Source organism: Sminthopsis crassicaudata, chromosome 1 (genome assembly GCF_048593235.1).
Source record: "Sminthopsis crassicaudata isolate SCR6 chromosome 1, ASM4859323v1, whole genome shotgun sequence".
NCBI classification, from domain to species: Eukaryota; Metazoa; Chordata; class Mammalia; order Dasyuromorphia; family Dasyuridae; genus Sminthopsis; species Sminthopsis crassicaudata.
Window position 1 is genome coordinate 714,309,494 of NC_133617.1, and position 25,039 is coordinate 714,334,532.

A 25,039-nucleotide genomic window follows, 5' to 3' on the forward strand; every position below is an offset into this window, starting at 1 on the left:
CTAATGGTGATCACTACAAATACTCATAGTTCAGTTTCTGTGTTCTAATGGTGATCACTACAAATACTCATAGTTCAGTTTCTGTGCTCTAATGGTGATCACTACAAATACTCATAGTTCAGTTCCTGTGTTCTAATGTTGATCACTACAAATACTCATAGTTCAGTTTCTGTGCTCTAATGGTGATCACTACAAATACTCATAGTTCAGTTTCTGTGTTCTAATGGTGATCACTACAAATACTCATAGTTCAGTTTCTGTGCTCTAATGGTGATCACTACAAATACTCATAGTTCAGTTTCTGTGCTCTAATGCTGATCACTACAAATATTGATAGTTCAGTTTCTGTGTTCTAATGCTGATCACTACAAATACTCCTAGTTCAGTTCCTGTGTTCTAATGCTGATCACTACAAATACTCATAGTTCAGTTTCTGTGTTCTAATGCTGATCACTACAAATACTCCTAGTTCAGTTTCTGTGTTCTAATGTTGATCACTACAAATAGTCATAGTTCAGTTCCTGTGTTCTAATGTTGATCACTACAAATACTCCTAGTTCAGTTCCTGTGTTCTCATGCTGATCACTACAAATACTCATAGTTCAGTTCCTGTGTTCTAATGTTGATCACTACAAATACTCCTAGTTCAGTTCCTGTGTTCTAATGTTGATCACTACAAATACTCAGTTCAGTTTCTGTGTTCTAATGGTGATCACTACAAATACTCATAGTTCAGTTTCTGTGTTCTAATGGTGATCACTACAAATACTCCTAGTTCAGTTCCTGTGTTCTAATGCTGATCACTACAAATACTCCTAGTTCAGTTCCTGTGCTCTAATGTTGATCACTACAAATACTCATAGTTCAGTTTCTGTGCTCTAATGCTGATCACTACAAATACTCCTAGTTCAGTTCCTGTGTTCTAATGCTGATCACTACAAATACTCCTAGTTCAGTTCCTGTGTTCTAATGCTGATCACTACAAATACTCATAGTTCAGTTCCTCTGTTCTAATGCTGATCACTACAAATACTCATAGTTCAGTTTCTGTGTTCTAATGCTGATCACTACAAATACTCAGTTCAGTTTCTGTGTTCTAATGCTGATCACTACAAATACTCATAGTTCAGTTTCTGTGTTCTAATGCTGATCACTACAAATACTCATAGTTCAGTTTCTGTGTTCTAATGCTGATCACTACAAATACTCATAGTTCAGTTTCTGTGTTCTAATGCTGATCACTACAAATACTCAGTTCAGTTTCTGTGTTATAATGCTGATCACTACAAATACTCAGTTCAGTTTCTGTGCTCTAATGATGATCACTGCAAATACTCATAATTCAGTTTCTGTGTTCTAATGCTGATCACTACAAATACTCATAGTTCAGTTTCTGTGTTCTAATGTTGATCACTACAAATACTCAGTTCAGTTTCTGTGTTCTAATGCTGATCACTACAAATACTCATAGTTCAGTTTCTGTGTTCTAATGCTGATCACTACAAATACTCATAGTTCAGTTTTTGTGTTCTAATGCTGATCACTACAAATACTCATAGTTCAGTTTCTGTGCTCTAATGCTGATCACTACAAATACTCCTAGTTTAGTTTTTGTGTTCTAATGTTGATCACTACAAATACTCAGTTCAGTTTCTGTGTTCTAATGCTGATCACTACAAATACTCATAGTTCAGTTTCTGTGTTCTAATGCTGATCACTACAAATACTCATAGTTCAGTTTCTGTGTTCTAATGTTGATCACTACAAATACTCAGTTCAGTTTCTGTGTTCTAATGCTGATCACTACAAATACTCATAGTTCAGTTTCTGTGTTCTAATGCTGATCACTACAAATACTCATAGTTCAGTTTTTGTGTTCTAATGCTGATCACTACAAATACTCATAGTTCAGTTTCTGTGCTCTAATGTTGATCACTACAAATACTCCTAGTTCAGTTCCTGTGTTCTAATGCTGATCACTACAAATACTCATAGTTCAGTTTCTGTGTTCTAATGCTGATCACTACAAATACTCCTAGTTTAGTTTTTGTGTTCTAATGCTGATCACTACAAATACTCCTAGTTCAGTTTCTGTGCTCTAATGTTGATCACTACAAATACTCATAGTTCAGTTCCTGTGTTCTAATGCTGATCACTATAAATACTCATAGTTCAGTTTCTGTGTTCTAATGCTGATCACTACAAATACTCATAGTTCAGTTTCTGTGCTCTAATGCTGATCACTATAAATACTCATAGTTCAGTTTCTGTGTTCTAATGTTGATCACTACAAATACTCATAGTTCAGTTCCTGTGTTCTAATGCTGATCACTATAAATACTCATAGTTCAGTTCCTGTGTTCTAATGGTGATCACTACAAATACTCATAGTTCAGTTTCTGTGTTCTAATGCTGATCACTACAAATACTCATAGTTCAGTTTCTGTGCTCTAATGTTGATCACTACAAATACTCATAGTTCAGTTCCTGTGTTCTAATGCTGATCACTATAAATACTCATAGTTCAGTTCCTGTGTTCTAATGGTGATCACTACAAATACTCATAGTTCAGTTTCTGTGTTCTAATGCTGATCACTACAAATACTCATAGTTCAGTTTCTGTGCTCTAATGTTGATCACTACAAATACTCATAGTTCAGTTTCTGTGTTCTAATGCTGATCACTACAAATACTCATAGTTCAGTTTCTGTGTTCTAATGCTGATCACTACAAATACTCATAGTTCAGTTTCTGTGCTCTAATGTTGATCACTACAAATACTCATAGTTCAGTTTCTGTGCTCTAATGTTGATCACTACAAATACTCCTAGTTCAGTTTCTGTGTTCTAATGGTGATCACTACAAATACTCATAGTTCAGTTCCTGTGTTCTAATGCTGATCACTACAAATACTCATAGTTCAGTTCCTGTGTTCTAATGGTGATCACTACAAATACTCATAGTTCAGTTTCTGTGCTCTAATGGTGATCACTACAAATACTCATAGTTCAGTTTCTGTGTTCTAATGTTGATCACTACAAATACTCATAGTTCAGTTCCTGTGTTCTAATGTTGATCACTACAAATACTCATAGTTCAGTTTCTGTGTTCTAATGGTGATCACTACAAATACTCATAGTTCAGTTCCTGTGTTCTAATGTTGATCACTACAAATACTCATAGTTCAGTTTCTGTGTTCTAATGGTGATCACTACAAATACTCATAGTTCAGTTCCTGTGTTCTAATGTTGATCACTACAAATACTCATAGTTCAGTTTCTGTGCTCTAATGGTGATCACTACAAATACTCATAGTTCAGTTTCTGTGTTCTAATGTTGATCACTACAAATAGTCATAGTTCAGTTCCTGTGTTCTAATGGTGATCACTACAAATACTCCTAGTTCAGTTCCTGTGTTCTAATGCTGATCACTACAAATACTCATAGTTCAGTTTCTGTGCTCTAATGCTGATCACTACAAATACTCATAGTTCAGTTCCTGTGTTCTAATGTTGATCACTACAAATACTCATAGTTCAGTTCCTGTGCTCTAATGGTGATCACTACAAATACTCATAGTTCAGTTTCTGTGTTCTAATGGTGATCACTACAAATACTCATAGTTCAGTTTCTGTGCTCTAATGGTGATCACTACAAATACTCATAGTTCAGTTCCTGTGTTCTAATGTTGATCACTACAAATACTCATAGTTCAGTTTCTGTGCTCTAATGGTGATCACTACAAATACTCATAGTTCAGTTTCTGTGTTCTAATGGTGATCACTACAAATACTCATAGTTCAGTTTCTGTGCTCTAATGGTGATCACTACAAATACTCATAGTTCAGTTTCTGTGTTCTAATGGTGATCACTACAAATACTCCTAGTTCAATTTCTGTGTTCTAATGTTGATCACTACAAATACTCAGTTCAGTTCCTGTGTTCTAATGTTGATCACTACAAATACTCATAGTTCAGTTCCTGTGTTCTAATGCTGATCACTACAAATACTCCTAGTTCAGTTCCTGTGTTCTAATGCTGATCACTACAAATACTCAGTTCAGTTTCTGTGTTATAATGTTGATCACTACAAATACTCATAGTTCAGTTCCTGTGTTCTAATGTTGATCACTACAAATACTCATAGTTCAGTTCCTGTGTTCTAATGCTGATCACTACAAATACTCCTAGTTCAGTTTCTGTGCTCTAATGCTGATCACTACAAATACTCATAGTTCAGTTTTCTGTGTTCTAATGGTGATCACTACAAATACTCATAGTTCAGTTTTTGTGTTCTAATGGTGATCACTACAAATACTCATAGTTCAGTTTCTGTGCTCTAATGCTGATCACTACAAATATTGATAGTTCAGTTTCTGTGTTCTAATGCTGATCACTACAAATACTCCTAGTTCAGTTCCTGTGTTCTAATGCTGATCACTACAAATACTCATAGTTCAGTTTCTGTGTTCTAATGCTGATCACTACAAATACTCCTAGTTCAGTTTCTGTGTTCTAATGTTGATCACTACAAATAGTCATAGTTCAGTTCCTGTGTTCTAATGTTGATCACTACAAATACTCCTAGTTCAGTTCCTGTGTTCTCATGCTGATCACTACAAATACTCATAGTTCAGTTCCTGTGTTCTAATGTTGATCACTACAAATACTCCTAGTTCAGTTCCTGTGTTCTAATGTTGATCACTACAAATACTCAGTTCAGTTTCTGTGTTCTAATGGTGATCACTACAAATACTCATAGTTCAGTTTCTGTGTTCTAATGGTGATCACTACAAATACTCCTAGTTCAGTTCCTGTGTTCTAATGCTGATCACTACAAATACTCCTAGTTCAGTTCCTGTGCTCTAATGTTGATCACTACAAATACTCATAGTTCAGTTTCTGTGCTCTAATGCTGATCACTACAAATACTCCTAGTTCAGTTCCTGTGTTCTAATGCTGATCACTACAAATATTCCTAGTTCAGTTTCTGTGTTCTAATGGTGATCACTACAAATACTCAGTTCAGTTTCTGTGTTCTAATGGTGATCACTACAAATACTCATAGTTCAGTTTCTGTGTTCTAATGCTGATCACTACAAATACTCATAGTTCAGTTCCTGTGTTCTAATGCTGATCACTACAAATACTCATAGTTCAGTTTCTGTGTTCTAATGCTGATCACTACAAATACTCCTAGTTCAGTTCCTGTGTTCTAATGTTGATCACTACAAATACTCAGTTCAGTTTCTGTGTTCTAATGGTGATCACTACAAATACTCATAGTTCAGTTTCTGTGTTCTAATGCTGATCACTACAAATACTCCTAGTTCAGTTCCTGTGTGCTAATGCTGATCACTACAAATACTCATAGTTCAGTTTCCTTAGAGGTCTTTTTGTTTGCATTGTTAGAGCCATTGAACATTATTCTTGTGTATATGGTTATCTTCCTCTATTCCAATTCTTATAAATCTTCCTTATATTCTTTGAATTCCTTTTATTTGTTATTTATTTCTTCTTTTATGAATTGCATTGATATATTATAGCTCCTCCAGCTCTTGCCCCAATTGGTGGGAATCCTATTATAGCTAGTTCTTTTCTATCATTACAAATTTTACTATCAATATTTTGGTATGTACAAAGTTTTTCTATTTATCTTTTACTTCTTTGAGGGTATGTGCCCAGTAATGAAACTTCTGAGTTTGTAATGGGAAAACTTTAAGGATCTCAAATAATGAATATTTAATGGTAGAGTTTTACTTTGCAGGTAATTAAGGAAATTTTGTGAGTTTTCTTAGTACCCTGCAATACCATCATATTCATATCATTTTATGCCTAAGAATAAGGAATCAGTTGCAAAGATTTACCTTTTTCCATCTTTTCCAAAGAAATCTCAAGAAAGTAGAATACCTCAGTGGATCTAGGCACTTGAGAGAATAGAGAAAGTTTCATATGTGCATAAGTTCCCCACACTTCCAGGAATGAATAATAGTAACCTTGGAGCAACAGATACATGCAAACTGCAAAAATTCCTACAATATGCTCCAACAGATTTCTTAAATCCTAGTGAACTGGATAAATAAAAAGAGATTTCCTGTGTAATACTAGACTCAAGGAGAAAATAAAGATTCCTAGAATCCCCAGGTTTCTAAAAAAAAAAAAGGGGGGAGCAGTGGCATTGGAATTACTTTTTCGAGTTCCCCAAAGTTTGATAATTTGGGGATCCAGTCATCCAGAGAGAGAAGATAATTTTGGACTAATACTATCTTCCTTAAGTACAATTTCCTTATAGCAAATCCTACTCTTATGCCCCTAAGATGTATACTAATTCCTATTTGTTTACTATGATTAGGAGAAGAAGGAAGAAAGTCACATGGCTCATTAAAGAAGCCAAGGGATTGAGAAAAAAGCACACATGAAAATGATAATAAGTATTCTAGCTTGTTTTGTTTATTTATTTAGTATTTTACCCAGTTACATTCACAAGAATTTTTTTACATTTGTTGCTATACTTTGTGAGTTCTAGGTTCTCTTCCTTATCTCCACTTACTATTAAGAAACCACTTGTGAAGTTATGCAAAACATTTCCATAAAAGTCAAGTTGTGGGGAAAAAAAAACAAACAACATAGATTCCTAACTTAATGAAAATAAAAACTCTCAAAAAAATTAAGTCTAAAGAAAGAGAAAGAGAAAAAGAGAATGTTTCAGTCTGTATTCAGATACAATCAGTTCCTTCTCTGGATATGGATAGGATTTTTCATCATAAGTCCTCCCTAGTAGTCATATGATTGTACTACTGAGAATAGTAAAGTCATTCACAGCTGGTCATCCTGGAGCATTGTTACTACTTTGTATATGATACATTTCACTTTGAGTCCATGGAGGACTTTCCAGGTCTTTTTTCTTCCTGAGAGCATCCTTGTCATCATTTCCCATAGAACAATACCATTCCATCATAAACACATACCATAATTTTATTGAGCCATCCCTAATTGATGGACATTCCCTCAATTTCCATTTTTTTTTTTCCCTGAGAAGAGAGCTGAACAGCGTTCTATCTTTAGTTATAATGGCTTAAAAGTAAACTGGGGCTGTGAGGCAGGGCATTTCTGTTGGGAATCCCTTTTCAAGGACTAGACCAGATGGTATGATAAACATATACTTATAAAAACTTGACTAAAGATTTTTCATTACCCATGAGTACATTTCTCTATAGTTATCAAGTGGTCAGGGCTCGATTTATCTTCATGAATATTTACCTAAAATTTTGGTGACAACCCTGATAACCACTGATCAAAGGCTAAGAATTTGGATGTGTCTATTGTTTTCATTCTTCAGCATAATTGGAATCTCCTGGTGTGATTACAGCTATAGTTCCCAGTTTCTAATTTGGAGCCTACTTGAATTTAGCCTCCTACATTTTCTGATAATGTGAGCACTTAACTGGAAGGCTTCTAGAGGCTAGAGAAGGCAAGTTGCCCTCTTGCTGGAGGCTGACCACACTTCAAATGATTTGAATTTTTCATAATCCAGCTCAACTGGGTAGTAAAAAAAATCAACCTCCCTTGTAGATAAGCACTTAATGAAGTCTGCATGAAATAACTTTGAATTCCATCTGAATGCGTTTGCAACTTGGAAACCAATCATCTGAATTAATGCCAAACTAACCAGATAATTGTTCCAGTTTGCACCTCATTTTAATTGCATCATCCATTACTTGATGGTATTTTGAATGTCTACTCTAGGGTCAGATGACCGCCACAAAACTGTCTGGGTAATTCCCATTATGACAGACTGTTAAGCAGGGTTTCTTGGGGGTGAGAACAGTACATATAACTGCCTGATATCTCCATTGGATACACCAAGGCACCCCATAAATTCACACACTCTACAAATACCTAACTGTGCTCATTTGAGGCTCATTGCAAGTGGATTTCTCTGGATTTCACTAGTTAATCGATAAGTTTCAGTGGTCCTCAAACTTTTTAAATAGGGGGCCAGTTCACTGTCCCTCAGACTGTTGGAGGGTTGAACTATAGTAAAAACAAAAACTCACACTCTGTCTCTGCCCCTCAGCTCATTTGCCATAACCTGGCAGGCCGCATAAATGGCCTCAGTGGGCCGCATCTGGCCCTCAGGCCGTAGTTTGAGAACCCCTGAAGATATTAACCAAGTTTTAGTAAATGCAAAGATACAATGCTTTAATTGTATGAGTTAGGCCTAAAATTTGGCAAGAAAAGGAGAATTGGTCAAATTATCACACAATTATTTTAATGACCACCAATATTTTTCCTGTGACAAAATATGATGATGAATCATGGACTGTGAAGAACAGAAAATATTCTAATGAAGATCACTCAATGGACATTGGAGAGGTGCATAATAAGTATGAGCAGGGTGCAACACATTAAGTATTTCTATAGAGGAAGTGGTTTTTAAAGGCCATGATTGGGCCTAAAGATGGATTATACTTGGTAAGAGCAAGGACCATTTAAGAGGTTGTGTCTATGCTCATTAGTATCTATTTAATGTCAAGAGAATAAGAGGTAGGTCTTAAGCCCAAGAGGTGAAACTCTTTCCTTTTCCTACCCCCACACACATCCATAAGCTTTATAGAAAATAGGAATGAGAGTTGAACAAGATGTTCAGATATGGATGGGCTGCCATCTGCATCACTGGAGGGTAATTCCCTCAATCTCTGTTCAATATTAAGTTGCTTGTGATTCAAATAATCACCAATAACTGGCTTCCCATCTAACAGTCATACAATATTGACTTTTATGTTCTGAAAAACACTTATACACAGGAGACACATGCAACAGCAGATAAAATTACACTCTAGACCTATCCAAGTGGATCAGTTCCTCTTCTGGACTACTGGAACACTGTGTGGGCACACAGCATATCCCATATGTGTGGATCAATATGAGTAGTGGCAAAAGCATTTGGCCTGCAGTCAATAGATAAATTCCATTTCAGGCATTTACTAGACATATGACTTTGAGCAAATCACTTTATCTCATTAAGCCACAGTATCCTTGATCTATAGAATAAAAATTATGTGCAGTGCTGATATAACTAGGCTGTTTTGAGAATCAAATGAGATAATGAATACCAAACATTTTGAAACCTCTTTACGCACCAGACATAGGATGATGATGATGATGATGATGATGATGATGATGATGATGATGATGATGATGAAGCATATGTGTCTAATAGCAGCTTTCAGATTTGTTGGTTTAGTCAATATCTAGCAGAACTACTGCTCACAGAAATTTCAATTATTACTAACCACTCTGGCTGTTACTAAGGTCTGGATACATATCCAATAGAGAAAAATAAATAATCGATTCCCAAACCCCAGCGACAATCAACAAAGGGATACTGATTTCTACCTCTCTTACTAATGGCCAAGCCTGATCTAAATTATTGACCTAAAGGTGAAAATATCTGCATTCCATTTGCCAATCTAATTCAGTCTAGCATCCGGGTTAATTATTTAGGAGGCAAGCAGTTGCAATCCATCAAACATGGATATGTCACATGCACATTAAATACCTAGACTGAATGCATAAAACACGATTAAGGTAAAAGCTTATCAAGTTTATGCATCCTAATCATTGCATTTCTTATTCATGACTTGGGGGATTCCTCCCCACCCCCAGAGTTAGAGGAAATTTTCTTTATGGCTCTGGAGGATCCAGATGTATGATTAGTATCAGAGGCCAACATTACCTTTTAAAATATTAAACTTTTTCTTTCCTTTCATCAATATGAAAACTGCTTCATTCATGACTCACACAGGTAATCACCACTTACTGGTTTCACTCCTGAGAATCTACACCATTCTGACTTTTACTCCTTGAAAATCACTGGCAGGGAGAATTTATATACATGTGATATTGGATATAATTATACTATAAGCCTATCCAAATATAGCCAATATTTGTGAGTTTTCCCTAAAGTTAAATGGTCGTTATATTTGGAGGATTCCTATTTTCATAGTTTTGGGGCTAGATATTATGATTTTAGATACTTAAATATTCTTTCTAATTTGCTTTTTTTTTTTTTTTTTTTTTTTTTTTTTTTTTTTTTTTTTGCTATTTGGGAGACAGAACTCAGAGTGGAAATAGAATATATAGTGCCAAATCCCTTATTCTTAGCTTGGCATGTGCAACATTCTTTGCATTCCAGAATCCAGCTCCAAAACTAATTTTCCAATTTTATGTTCCACCCTTCACTCCAGCTAGAGTAATCTATTCATTACCCACTAATTAAGATCTGGTTTTGTATTAAACCACTAGCTCTTGGGCGATTATTATTTTCAGGGTAGTGAACTTGATATTCTAACCAGAGTGCTCTCAGTCTTCTTCTCTTTCAATTCTATCCATTTTTCAAAACTTATCCTTCCTTCTATGAAGTCCTCCTTGACCATCATAGGGCACATTAATCTCTCCTTAGAATTCCCATACTACTTATCATTCATTTGTTACTTGGCACATTGTCTTTTGCTGTTTGCTAACTTCACATTGAATAAATTCAGTGAATGTTTATTGAGTGTTGATGTTGTACAAGGCACTGTTTTTCAAGTGCTAGGGATAAAAAATGAATTAGAGCAACACAGAATGTAGAGATGAAAAACGACTTGAGATCATCAAAAACCAATCCCCATTTTTTTTTTTTAACAAAGGAACAAATTGAGGCCCGGGAAAGTTGTCACTTGGTCAATGTCACCATATACACAATTATCACAAATACAATATTTTTTCCTGATAAAAGAGAATAGAAAGAGGTAAAAAAGTAAGATGACTTAATATCTATCTTCAGATACTAAATTTGATCTAATAGGATCAAATAGAATTTGATCTAATAGCATCAAATAGAATAGTAAGAAGTTCACAGTCTTTATAAAACCTGCATAAATCCTGTCTCTCCAATTAGATTGTAAGCCCCTTAAAGACAAAAGCCTTGTATAATCCTTTATAAAGTGCCTGGTATATTCTGTTTAATATTATTAGTATACATTTGTTTAACTGAAATTTGAAAATACTTGAATTAAATCTGCTCCAGACAGTCAAAGTTTTACAAGACAATCTATTTGGATGCTTTGAGTACTTTATTGAGGACTAAGTTGGGAGACATAATTAGGAATTATGAAAACAGAGGAAGTCACAATTTACAATCCAAAAGTGCTCTCCTTTCTACTGTAGAATTTCTCAGCAATTCCTCTAAGAATTCAGTTCGTTTCTTTCTAAAAAAAAATTTGTAGAAAATTGTATCTAAGTCTATTATAGAGGTAAATCTTTGGAAATGAGAACTTGCATTTTAAGACAGTATGAGTACATTCTTAGGTTCCTATTTTCTTGGCCAGTGTAGATTTCCAAAACTATGGCACCAATTATTTATTTATATTTGTACATTTAGAGGAGAAGTCTACTGTACTGGAGGGGTGTTCATGTGCTTTTAGCAGAGGAAGCTAGGATGTTGTATATGTTTCCTTGGCTTTGTTTTATTTTGATTTATGAAGTGAGAAGCATGTATGTGTAGGCTTCTGAAAGGGCCGAGCTGCTCAATGGCCTTAGTGGCTTTCTGAAGAATGGAAATATCAGACATCTCCTGAGCAGCCACAGTCCCATGGGCTCTTGGAATCAACAATTTTGTCTTCTCTAACCAGGTCAGTCTTAGACTGAACAGATCATAAAAGGTGGGGGGAGGGGGGGAAGAAAAGGAACAGGGAAGATAAAGTCTGAAAATATTCATATTTCCATCTCCTCTCACTTCTATGCTTGCTTTTGCATCTTAGTAGACCTTATTCTTCAATCAGGGACAAGTCTTGCTATACTGTCAATAGGATATCCTGTTTCTCAAATCAGTGTTTTTGTCCAGACTTCTCCCTGGAAATGGACCCTTACTCTTGCCTTGGTGAACCTCTAACTCCTGTCCCATTTCCTCAGTTGCTAATTCTTCCCCTCTTCCAAAATTTTGTTATTGTTCATTTATTAAGTCATGTCTGATTCTTCATGACCCCGTGGACCATATTACATCCATGCAGTCTGTGGAGTTTCTTTGGCAAAGCTACTGCAATGGTTTGCCTTTTCTTTCCTTTTCTAGTGAATTAAGACAAATAGAGTTTAAGGGACTTGGCCAAGTCCACAAGTTATAAGTATCTGATTCCAGATTTGAATTCCAATCTGCCTGATTCCAGGCTCAGTACTTTATCCATTGAACCTCCTAGCTGCTTCCTTCTTCTAAAATCAGTCTGAATTTATTTGGCATGTATTTTAAACTAACTTATCTGTCTATATATTCTTTCCTTCCCAATAGACAAATCCCTTGAAGTTGAGCTTTGTTAAGATTTTGTATTTATTACCCAGTGTCTGGCACATTTTTGTTAGCTTGTTTTTTTTTTTTTTTTTTTTTCTCCCAGACTCAGGTTTTCATCACTATGAGGAGTTTGGAAATAAGAACTTCTGCCATCCCTTTCAGATTAGTAATTTTCCTATAATTCAAAGTTTTAGAGAATTATCAGGGAACTGAGAGGTAAAGTTATTTGTCTAAGATCACACAGTCAGCATTTGTCAAGGCAAATCTTCAGAGATCTTCACATCTCAGAGGCTACTATTCTAACCATTATACCTCACTCTTACTGAATGGAATTAAATTAATTTTAGAATAGAAACTTGAGGTGCCAGGACCACTCACTTGCAACAATCTCGTGAATGATCAGCAGAATTCTAGAGCTTATCAAATTGTAGATATCTGGGTAAAATATCTCCATTATGTTGACTGTTATGCTCATGTTTTTGTACTCATTACATACTCTTAACTGCACCAATAAAGGGATACATATGAACACTAATCTGAAGGTTCAGTGAAATCATTTAGATATGAATTTATGCTGTTGACATAGCTTCTCCCCCCTAGTGAATTTCTCTTCCTTATTATATTTGGCCTTGGTACATACTAAAATAAATTTATATTAAAATGGACAGTTGTCAAGTGATGGTGAGAAACTAGGCCAGGATACTAAACAAACCCATGGCTAAAATACTGAATAGATAATGAATATGGAAGATTTTTAGAGCTGCCTGTGCCAATTAAGTTGATATAGGAAAGAATGAGTCGAGTTTCATTGCCTCCATATTACAGATTTATCTGCTATGGTCTAATCTAAATCCAATTATCTTTTTCATACTTTTTCTCTCTAAACTGAAGTTGTAAGAGAATTATACCATAGTATCATGGATTTAAAATTGGTGGAGAGCTCAGAGATCATATTGCTTAAATCTTTTCATTTTACATATCATGAAACCAAGGCCCAGAGAGCAGAAATGGTTTCCCAAGATCACACTGTGTCAGAACAGAGTCAATATTTAAACTTAGGTCTTTTGATTCCAATACAATTCAGAATTTTCACGTGGTTAAGGTCAATTTAGACATGAAAAAATGAGCAGTAAATGCTCTGTGTTTTCAACAGAAATCTTTGAGGAGGAGCTGTATTAAGAAATAGGACTATTTACTTTGCTTGAAGACCATATAGAACATTTTAAAGCATCATATCTTCTGCCTGAAGAATCTCTTTGTTTTGCCTCTTGGTTTGAATACTCAAGCTTGGAAAATAATGTTTATTTGGGTAGGGGGTGTATTTTAAGAATAAATTAAATTAGATTTATTTCTTTGTAAAGAAAATTACTCACCAATAACACTGAGCTCAGCACTGGCAAAAATAATTCCATGTCTGTTTTCAGCCACACATTGATACATGCCTGCATCAGAAAGGTTCACAGTGGTTATGTTCAGTGTCCCATGCTCAATTTGAATTCTGTCCTGTAAAAACACCAAGAAGCAAAAAATATAACCCTCTACAACTCAGGCCTTGAAACCATCATACTCTATATCATATTGAAGGGGACAAAACAAGAAGAAAATGGCAGTCATACAAGCAATTTACATCTCATGATCTATTTGTCTGTCAACTGAATTTGTGTCAGGTCAGATGCTAAATGGAATCACCAGTACATCAGCTGGTAAATGGAATTTAAATTGTAGTACTCTCCTGAGTTCTCATTGATTTAATACTGAAACCATTCAGATTAATATCCCCTCCAAGTAGATGAACGTGAAATTTAAAATGCCTTTCTATTCTCAGGTTCTGGACAAGCTTGGAAAAAATGCAGCCAACTTTACCGTCTAGGGCATTTAAAACACTCAAATTATTGGAGGGCATGACTTAGAAGGTTAATAGGAATGTAATCATCTCAGATGGTGTAGAGAGAAACATTTAATATGGGCTGAAGTTTACCAAAAAAAAATCTATGTTAATAATTTAATGGTCTCTTACTTTATTTCTGCCACTAACATGATTTAAGTTCGCGACCATCTGCTGGTGGCCAACACAAAGCACGTAAAATTAGCGTGTGGAACAAAAGACTCAAGTCTCATTTATCAGCCCAAGGATACGTGATATGGGTTATTCATTTTCATAAGTGCAAAAAAGTAGTCCCCCGTTCCCTAGAGAGCTGCCATTTTAAAAATAAATAAATAACATGAAGAAAGCATTGGATTTTGTCTTGCTGTAGGGGGGCAATTTAGTGCAGGTAGACACTTATTAGGTTTTGATCAAATCTAGGCATCCATGTTCCCTCACATTAAGCAAAGAGAGAAAAATGCCATTACCTTCATACCTTCACGGCAGCCATTTGTTTTCGTTTGGCTTTATAATTGAGAGAATCATGGGACTGACAGGATCCCCTCTGGTGAAAGAAAGGGAATGTGTGGGACAAGGGAAGGCAAACCAATTTTTTCTCTTTCCTTTCTTTTGTGTAGCATTCATCTTTAGGCTGTTCTTCATGCCATTGCTTAGAGCGGAGCCCTTTCCCTGGATAGCCTAACTACAGGAAAAACTCCAAGGCAAAAAATTGGCTCACTCCTCAGAATTGAAGGAAATGTCAAATTTCCTTTAACTTTTGAAGTTCAGTTTGAAAATATAGCATAGGAAATTAAATTGAGACAATCGTTCTTCACCCTAAGGCTTCCAGATTTCATCTGGGATCTTTCATTGGGACCTCCTTAAATTTTGATTTTCATTTTAAATGTTATCACACCAATTTTTCTCTGCCTAGAAAGTGATATGTGGTGTAGTAAAATGAATAAAGGCTTAAATTCTTTTTTTTTTTGACCCCCCCCTCTATTCATATAATGTTTTGTCTTTACTTATGTGTTTGTGTTTTCTTTTCCCTTTTAAACAAGTACTTATTAAATACCTACTTAATCTGGCATTTTGTTAAGTGCTTTACTAATATTATCTCATCCAACAACACTGAGAGGTATTGAACTTGATATCACGTGACCATTGCCATTGATATTCTTACCTGAGTTAATAATGGTTCACCATTTTTTAGCCACCTGTACGTAGGCTTTGGTCTCCCATTTGCTTTGCACTCCCAAAAGATACTTTCTTCAATGGCCACATGTATATCGTTTATCTTTTGGATCCAGTTAGGCTGAGCTACAGTAATTTAAAAAAAACATAAAAAGAAGACAAAAAATCATGAGAAATTAATTACAGTATTATTCATTCTTTTTCATTACCTGCTGAATCTCGGATGATTTTTCCTAGAACGATGAAACTCAAGATTACTTGAACATTAATTTAGGAGCCCATTTTCCTACTTCCTAAGATGATAGTATACATGATCCTCAGCCTATATCCCATGTGTGTGGGAAATGACGTAGTGTGGCAGTACTTAGGTGAAAAGGAGCTAGTTGTACTAGCTACTATCAACAAATATATATTGAGCCATTTACGTATGTGTATAAGTGTTTATAGATGTATTCTCATGTTCAGCCTGGAAAAATTATCATCATGCCCCCTGCCTCCAAAGTTTTATATATATAAACTGCCACCTCTGTACAACCCATAGACTATTTCCAAGTAACATGATATATAGGAAAGAGCCAGTGCTAGATTAGGGATCAGAGGTCCTGAATTTAAATTTTAACCTCCTTTCCCCTCCAGGATGACCTCAGGACTTCCTCTACCATGCCCTAGGAATCTCTGCATCCTAAAGCTGGAATTCATAGGTTAGAAGTACCCTCTACTCCTTCTTCTCATTGGATGACTCCTCCCAGGACTTTCATTTCAAGTGGTTCTAACACTAAAGCTATGAACTGAGCTGACTCATTCAGCTTTTCATTCAACTTATCACCCAGGTGAATTTTTTTCTATGTTTTGAAACACTGCCCAAGCACAATCCTGCATCCTGCCACCCTCCAGGAAAATGATTGACCTAAAATCCTCTCTCACTTGTTGGTGTTTTCAGACTCTTGCCCACTCAGGACACTTTTAGTGTTGCTCTTGAGCTCTCTTTCTCCAATTCTTCCCAATTCTATCTCTTCATTTCCTCCATATGTCTTCTCTTCTTCACTCACACAACTACCATTTCAGGACCGACCCATAGGCAGTGGACCTCAGAATTGTCCTATTATTTCATCTTTAAAAAATAATAAGCAATAAAATGAGTTTCCATTCTTCATAGGACCTCTTTTATGGGACAAAATCTTTTCATGGGCTTCAGAAATTTGGTTCCTTTGTAGCTTTTCATTTCTCTCTACATTGGCTAAAGTATGGTAGAAGCAGAATGGAGTCACAGAATGAAACTCTCCACTTTGAGTTAGGAAGCTTTAGCTTCATATCCCATGTACTATCCCACGTGTATGCTCCAGGGACACCTAGACTCACAGCTTCAATTTATTCATCTGTAAAATGGGAAATCTAGTACCACTTAGAACATAAGATAGTTGGGAGGAGCCAATGAGATAAGATTTGTAAAGTTCTACACACTTTCAAGCACTACATTAATGTCAGATATTAGTAAGAGTGGCTAAAGGAACACTCTCCAGGGCACCAGAAAAGCCAGATTCAAGTCCCAAGTCTATCCTTAAAATTGCTTGTATGATCTTGAGAATATCAATTTTGTTCCCTAGTCCAGTTTCCTAATTTGCAAAATAAGGGGCTTAACTGAATAGGGATTTTTGATCATAGAGTACATAGATTTCAGAATATATGCAAATTTGGAGAGGAACAAATTCCATCTTATTTTAGTATTATTTATTTCCTTTGTAATTCTATGTATTTTATGCTTTTAAAACTATTGTTCTGATAAGGGATCCATAAGCTTTACCAACATGCCAAAAAGCTCCAGGACACATAAAAAAGATTAAGAATGCCTGAATTGAACAAAGGCATTTATTCAATTGTTCTAAATAAATAGGGGTTGTTCATTTCAGATTCTATATGATAACTTTATACATTTGAAGACAGCTACAACATTTACCAGCTACAACATGATTCCATCTGCCATGGCTAGTGGACTGATCAGATATTCTTAGAGTAGCTTTTGAGGTCATTGACAATGGAGAATAATGTTGAGAATTATCAGAATGATGGTTGCTATTTTTAGAACATTAATTGCTCACAGTATTCCAGTAGCACAATACCTACCAGTGCATACCTATTAAGTAGCAATTAAAGCTCAGTATTACTTAGGAAAAGCTCATCAAGTTTTATTTCAGAGTGTTTGTGAACTCAGATGAGAAAAAAAATCCATGTTATTCCAACATAATCTGTTTCCTTTAGAATCCTATATTTTATATGATTTTAAAAACATTACCCTGAGGATAATTTTTAACAGATTTCTGACTTTTCTGGCTTCCCCAACTTTACTTAGTATGGTTTTAGATACACATGTCCACAAATTAATTCAAAGGGGAAAAGACTAGTTTTGAAATGGAATTGAGATATCTTTTCTTTTTGATGATACCCAAACAAGGAAATAATTTAACAAATAACATTGCCAGTAGAGGTCTCCAGGCTTCTGCATAATATTGCTTTAGCTTTTTTCCTTCTATAATCAGATAAGAAAATTTCATGTTTTGCAAAGAGCTGAAACATAATTTTGTAAATCCCTTTCAGATTGGGATGATGTGTAGTTGCAGATGAGAGAAGGTTGAAAGGATAGACTTTGGGGGAAAACCTAACAACCAACAATAAGAAAAAGCATCAATAAATATTAGCTTGAATTGGGGAGAGGGGATTTATAACCATTAGCCTAAAACATGCCTAAATCTGTTATTATTCTCTCTTTTTCTACTGTCAATCCAAGGGGAGTTCCATAAGGTAGATACCTTTTTTGTGCTCTGTTTGGGGAATTTGATGCATAACCCTGTTATGGCTGATGGCAGATATCCGCCTAATTTTGTATGCAATCCACTGAATATTTACCCCCTGCAGAGTCTATAAAAAACAAGGCAAACAAGAAAAGCTGCCGAAGTTTGAACAGAATACTAAACACCGAGTCAAACTTTTCAAAGGGACTAGAAAACAGAAGGGCGAATGTATCTGTGGGAGCAAAGTCAAGTTGCAATTCAAAAGGAAGCATCAACACACCAAAGAGGCAGGGATAGATTTCAATGGCTCAGATTGCCTGTAACATTTAGGCTCATTCATTGTTTACTTTCAAAAAATGGAAAATTTGAAGTAAAAAACCTTGAGCTATCAAATGAGGAGAAAAGCTGGAGAGGGTATTGAAAAGACCTTGCATAATTCTACTTGATTAAATGCCTTCAACAGCACTCCCTTTCATTCCACAAGGTTGGAGAGTTCAAGATCTACTCAAGGATGCACAATGGCTGCTCTGTATGTTGGTCAAGTTAATATCAGTATCTGGCTCATATCCTTGGGAGGACTTGTAAATGCTTTCAAAAATTACAAACTTCAAAGATAAGAACCAGAGTTAAAATCACTATAGACATCATGCTAACAATGGACTGAGGGCAATGAATTCAGAATAATGGAATAACAAATTTGTACAGAATTTGGAAATCTGCCACTGGTGTTTGCTACTCATGTGACCTTGGACAAGTTATTGAACTCCTCTGGGCTTCAGTTTCCATAATTCTAATATGTAAATGCACCCCTGAATTCTCTTTTGGCTTTTGGACCATGATCCTTTGAGTTAATTGTTGTCCTCTATTCCCTCACATTCGTGCAGAAAAGATCTTGGATTCTCAAAGATTTAACAAAATGCCTAGCTCACAAAAAAATTAATAAACATTCTACATATCTCTCGGTGTATCTACTTATGCATCTTCCATTTGATATCCTGTCTACGTTTTTGTTTATCTATTTCTTTATGCCAGTAGAATATAGGACAGCTAAGGATAGACCCTTGTTTTCAAAAATGGAAAATTATTTGAGCAGTAAAGTATATATGATAATATATAAATGCATAGATATCAATATATATGTATAAATGATCAATTGAAGTCAAAAGCTTTAGGGGGAAAGACAGGTAGTTGTATTTGGGACCAAGACAGAAGTACTTATTAGACACATGGGTAGAGATATCCTATAACATACACATATGTGTTTATATACATATATACATACATGTATGTGTGTGAATATATACATATATATATATTCATACACATATATTATATATGCATATATATAATATATATAATACCTACATATATATGTGAACAGAGCTGTGGTCTTATCAGTGCATAGGACTACTATTGAAGAATTTACTTTAGCACTTGCAATTTCTCAGCAATGTATATTCCTAAAGAATTGCCTGAAAGTATTGAATAGTTAAACAACTAGCCCAATGACAAGGCCAGTAAGTACCAGAAAGGTTACTTAAACCTCAATCTTCTTGACTACAAGGCCATTTGTCCATCCATTTCACCACATTATTTCTTAGTAATTTAGATAATAACATTATGAATCTTAAAACTGTATATTACTATGATAAGACTGTGAATTATTCTTAATAATGGTCAATAATAATTAAGTTAACATAAATTATAATAGACTACAATGATTATGGTAATTATAACTTTACTATTATTTATTAACAATGTTCATTATAATTTATATAAACATATGGATTTAGAAATTGATAGATGGATATATGGATAGATAGGTAGTGTTTTAAGATTTATAATAATATTATCATAGTACAGAAAGACAATATGGTGAAATGGATAGAAAGCTAGTTTGGGGTTCAAGTACCCTGTCTGACATATATTGTCCTAGCACGATATATTATTATTACTCTAATGTTTATTCAATACTTCTCACTTCAATATTGATAGCTCACTGAGAACCAGAGAGTTTACTACTTGCCCATGGTTACAGAAAAAACGTTGGAGGCAGGACTTTAATATTGGTCTTCTTATCATAGTGATCCATGCAGTACACTATGCTCCTTCTCCATATCATTGAGCTTGATTATTAGGATAATCTTTGACCTCAGAGAGAACAGTTTCAATATTCCCAATCTTGTGTCCAATTTTATGATGCTAAGTCAAGTCCAGAGGGTAATAAAGATGTAGAAGCATCAGATATAAACAAGCTTTCAAGGATCTTAATAATGAAATCACCAAAGCCCTTCTTGGAAGTCTTGCCATGAAGATGACCCTATCTGTGGAAGACTGTGGTAATGGAGCACGTTATGGTATATCCTACCTAGAAAACCTTTTGAGTGTTGGACTATTATTCCAATCTGGGGTTAAACATCATTTGTGGGCTAGTTGAATTAAGTTTCGGAGGCTCACCACCAGGTTGATCACAGACATGAACACCTAATATTGCAGTGTGAACTGGTATATTCAGAAAGGAGAAGTAGATTGAAAGAAGTCAGTGAGACTAACTGAAAGAACAAGGGGAGATTAGAGATGTATGAGAAAGGGAAAATATGCTGGGCAAAGTCTTTCAGGATATAGAAGGATATAAGGTTAAGCATGAAAATATAGGAATTAGCTTTAATGAAAAGGAAAGCTACTTATTTATATTATGAAAAGAAGCTGGAATAACATATTCATGTCATTCCTTTATTTATTTATTTATTTGTTATTTCAGAGGAAGGTTATATACAAATGTTTTATTTTTCTTCTGCAACACTGTAAAAGTACATATTTCTAAGCCAGATAGATTATCCTTTGTTTTTATAGTCCTTTAAAGAGGTTAGGAATAAGAAGATCCATGGCAGAAAAGAGGAATCTTTTTTAAAATTTTATTTTTATTGTTATACATTGCATATTATAGCTTAAATAATTGTGCTACTCTGTGAACTTGTGACATGGCAGAGCCCTAGATAGATACATTAGCCATTCATTTTCATCTTTTGTTTGATGACTACAAAATATAGGTCTGCCACATAACATTAGGGTTCATCCATTCTATTCACTTGAACTGGTTAAGCTTTTCATCCTCTAACAATTTATGTTTCAGATAGAAGGTAAGTATAGTGGGTCAAACAGAAACCAGTGTTTCAGAGTTGCCCAGTTATTTAGTTTTCTAAAGGGCAAATTTCTAACATCAAGTAATTTCACTATACAAATTTGCCCTGATTCACTTACAGGCCTAGACCTGTAAACTCTGTGATAGAAAGTGCAGACTCATAATAAAAGGTGAGCTTCCCTATATATGTGGTACTTTTTATTCCATGAAGAAACATTCTTAATCTTTTTTTGCTTGGTTAAATTTTTGCTCTGGAATAATGATTTCAGCAGAGTAGATAACTGTCAATTTGGATCAATTTGTAAATTCCTTCTATTAATGCAGATCAGCAACTCATCTGCCATTTATAGTTTTAGGGAGCTGTCTGGAAGCACTGAGGGATTAATTGACTGGCTGATGGTCATACACCCAGCAGGAGTTAGAGGAAGGTCTTTTGGATTCCAAGACTGGTCTCTTTATGTATGATACCAATTCTCCTCCGGATTATACATTTGGACCTAAAAGAGACTTTAGATATAATGTAGCATGTCCTTCATTTTATAAATTGGGAAACTGATGCCCACAAAGGTTCAATGATTTGCCCAATGTTATTATAATAAGAAACAGAATTGAGATTTAAACTGAAGTCTAGAGGTCCTTTCAGTTCAACTTCAGTCCTCTTTCCAACCCCCTATACTTCTGCCATATAAAATTATAAGGCTGAAAATATATTTAGGGACCCACAGCTCTGCTTTTAGTTTTTAGGTAACTTGTGCCTTAGGTCACACAGCTGGTAATATTTAAGGCTGGATTAGAATTCAGGTTCTCCTGGTTCTAGAGCTGGAGCTCATTGTACCACCTAGCTCCTTCTCACATCTCTGCTTTTCACTGGAGTTATAAACAGAATCATCATCATGGTTTCTGCATTGTGTATTCATCCCGAATCTGACTCTTATCCTACCATTTCACACCTCTAAATTCCCAACTCCCTAACTTAAAATTTTAAATTTAACATATTATTTCTCATCTATTTTTGTCTTTCATTCAAACCAATACCCAAATCAGACTCCTGAAATATTTCATGATTAAGCCCTTCTTCTCTATCCCCAGAGTCATTGTTTTGAATGACCGCAGAATCCCTTGCTCTCCAACCTCTCAATTACTCTACACACAACAGCAAGAATTGTTCTCAGGCATCATGTCACTTTCCTTCCTCAGCATCTTCCGAATGTCTCCTCAATCACCGCAAATTATAGGCTTTATGTTCTTCTGCCAATTTTCCCCTTTTACCTAAATGCTTTTATTTTCTGCTGCATCCCACTTCACTCTCACATTCAAGCATTCATCCTTATAGTCTCATCATAAAACCTCCTCCCATCACTGAACCATATGACAGTGTCCCCATCCACAGGACTTGTCCCTCAATAATAAGTGTTATTCAAAAGCAACCTACTCTGTTGAGTCTTTTATACACAACACTTCTGATCAGATCACACCAATAATAACAACAACAACAATGCAATATTTAATTATAAATGACTATGTATATATTTTTGTGTTTCTATTCTAGGTATATCAATAAATAAGACAAATATATACCTGCTAAGCTCTCAATATTCAACCAAAAGTTCAAAAGCCTCAATTATCTTGTCACTCCTGATCTTATTTTAGATTAACTCCTGTCCTTCAACATGCTTTCATCATCACCATATCATGATTTTACCATCCCTATCATTTTACATCCATACCTATATAGATATACATGTGTATATACTACATGTAATATATGATATAGACAGGTGTGTACACATTCATGCATGCATACATAAGGAGAATTGTAAATCACTTTAAAACAGTTTCTAAACATTATTTCATTAGGGTCTCACAGCAATTCTGAGGTAGGTACTATAGAGGTACATAGATGGCTAAGTAGATAAAATTCTAGTGTTAGATTCAGGGAACAGGATCTGAGTTCAAATTCTGCCTTCCACAAAAGCTTTATAGACTTACAGAAAGCATTTAAGTTTACCTAGTTTCAGTTTCTTGATCTATAAAATGCATCTGTAATTTATAATAATAACAACCACCTTTTGGTATTGTTAGAATCAAATAAATCAAAAGATATGATTTGCCCTCTAAACTGGTTTTCTCATCTGTCAAATGGTGAAATAACATGTATGCCATCAATCTAACAAAGTAACAAGGAAAGGGTTTTATGTAGAAGGACAATATGTCTGTCTGGTCTATCCATACATGCATCCATACACATGTATATATGTACATACACATTTATACTTATCTATACATATACCTACATATATACACATGGACACACACATAGTAATTAAGTGGCACAGTGGTTAGAGTATTAAAGCCTGGAGTCAGGAAGAGCTGAGTTCCAATCCACACAAACCTCCACCCCTCAACACACATACATGCATACATGCTAGGTGGTGCAATAGATAGAGCTGAGCTGAAACGGATGCTGAGCATGGAGTCAGAAACACAAGTTTTTCTGAATTCAAACCTGGCTTTAAAGACACTGTCTGAAAGACCCAGGGCAAGTCACTTAACCCTCTTTGCCTCAATTTCCTCAGCAAAATGAGCTGGAGAAATGACAAATTATTCTAGTATCTTTGCCAAGAAAACTCCAAATGAGGTCATAGTTAAATATAACTGAGCAATAATATATTTACAGATGAGCTACTATGAATATTACTGCTGCTGCTACTACTACTACCACTTCTACTACTACTGCTTCTACTACCACTAGTACTACTACTACTTCTACTACTACTACTAATTCTACTACTTCTACACCATTAGTACAACTACCACTTCTACTACTACTACTAATTCTCCTACTTCTACTACCACTAGTACTACTACCACTTCTACTATTACTACTACTAATTCTCCTATTTCTACTACCACTAGTACTACTACTACTTCTACTACTACTACTAATTCTAATACTTCTACTACCATTAGTACAATTACCACTTCTACTACTACTACTACTACTAATTCTCCTACTTCTACTATTACTAGTACTACTACCACTTCTACTATTACTACTACTAATTCTCCTATTTCTACTACCACTAGTCTTACTGCTACTTCTACTACTACTACTACTAATTCTACTACTTCTACTACCACTTCTACCACTATTGTTACTACCACTATTATTACTAATTCTACTACTACTACTAGTAGCTACTACTTTTGCTACTATTACTATTACTACTAATTCTACTACTTCTACTACCACTACTATTAATTCTACTACTTCTACTTCTACTACTACTAATTCTACTGATTCTACTACTACTAATTCTACTATTTTTACACTACTAGTACTAGTACTACTACTAATTCTACTACTATTGCTACTACTACTAATTCTACTGCTACTATTAATCTAATACTTCTACTACTACTACTAATTTTACTACTACTATTACTAATTCTATTACTTCTACTAATTCTATTACTACTACTAATTCTACTACTACTACTATTAATCTAATGCTTCTACTACTACCATTACTAATTCTATTATTTCCTCTACTAACTCTACTATTTCTGTTACTACTACTACTACTACTACTACTACTACTACTACTACTATTAATTCTACTACTTCTACTATCACTACTAATTCTACCACTACTACTACTAATTCTACTACTATTAATCTAATGCTTCTACTACTACCATTACTAATTCTACTATTTTTTCTA

General features: G+C 34.9%; 1 protein-coding gene across 1 annotated transcript in view; it reads right to left on the reverse strand.

Annotated features, from left to right (window-relative positions):
• The window catches only part of CNTN4 (contactin 4), a 607,439-nt gene that overhangs the window by 176,632 nt on the left and 405,768 nt on the right, over positions 1 to 25,039 (reverse strand). The window contains 2 exon segments of the mRNA XM_074284065.1: positions 13,702 to 13,831; positions 15,376 to 15,512. Coding sequence (XP_074140166.1) covers positions 13,702 to 13,831; positions 15,376 to 15,512 — 267 coding nt within the window.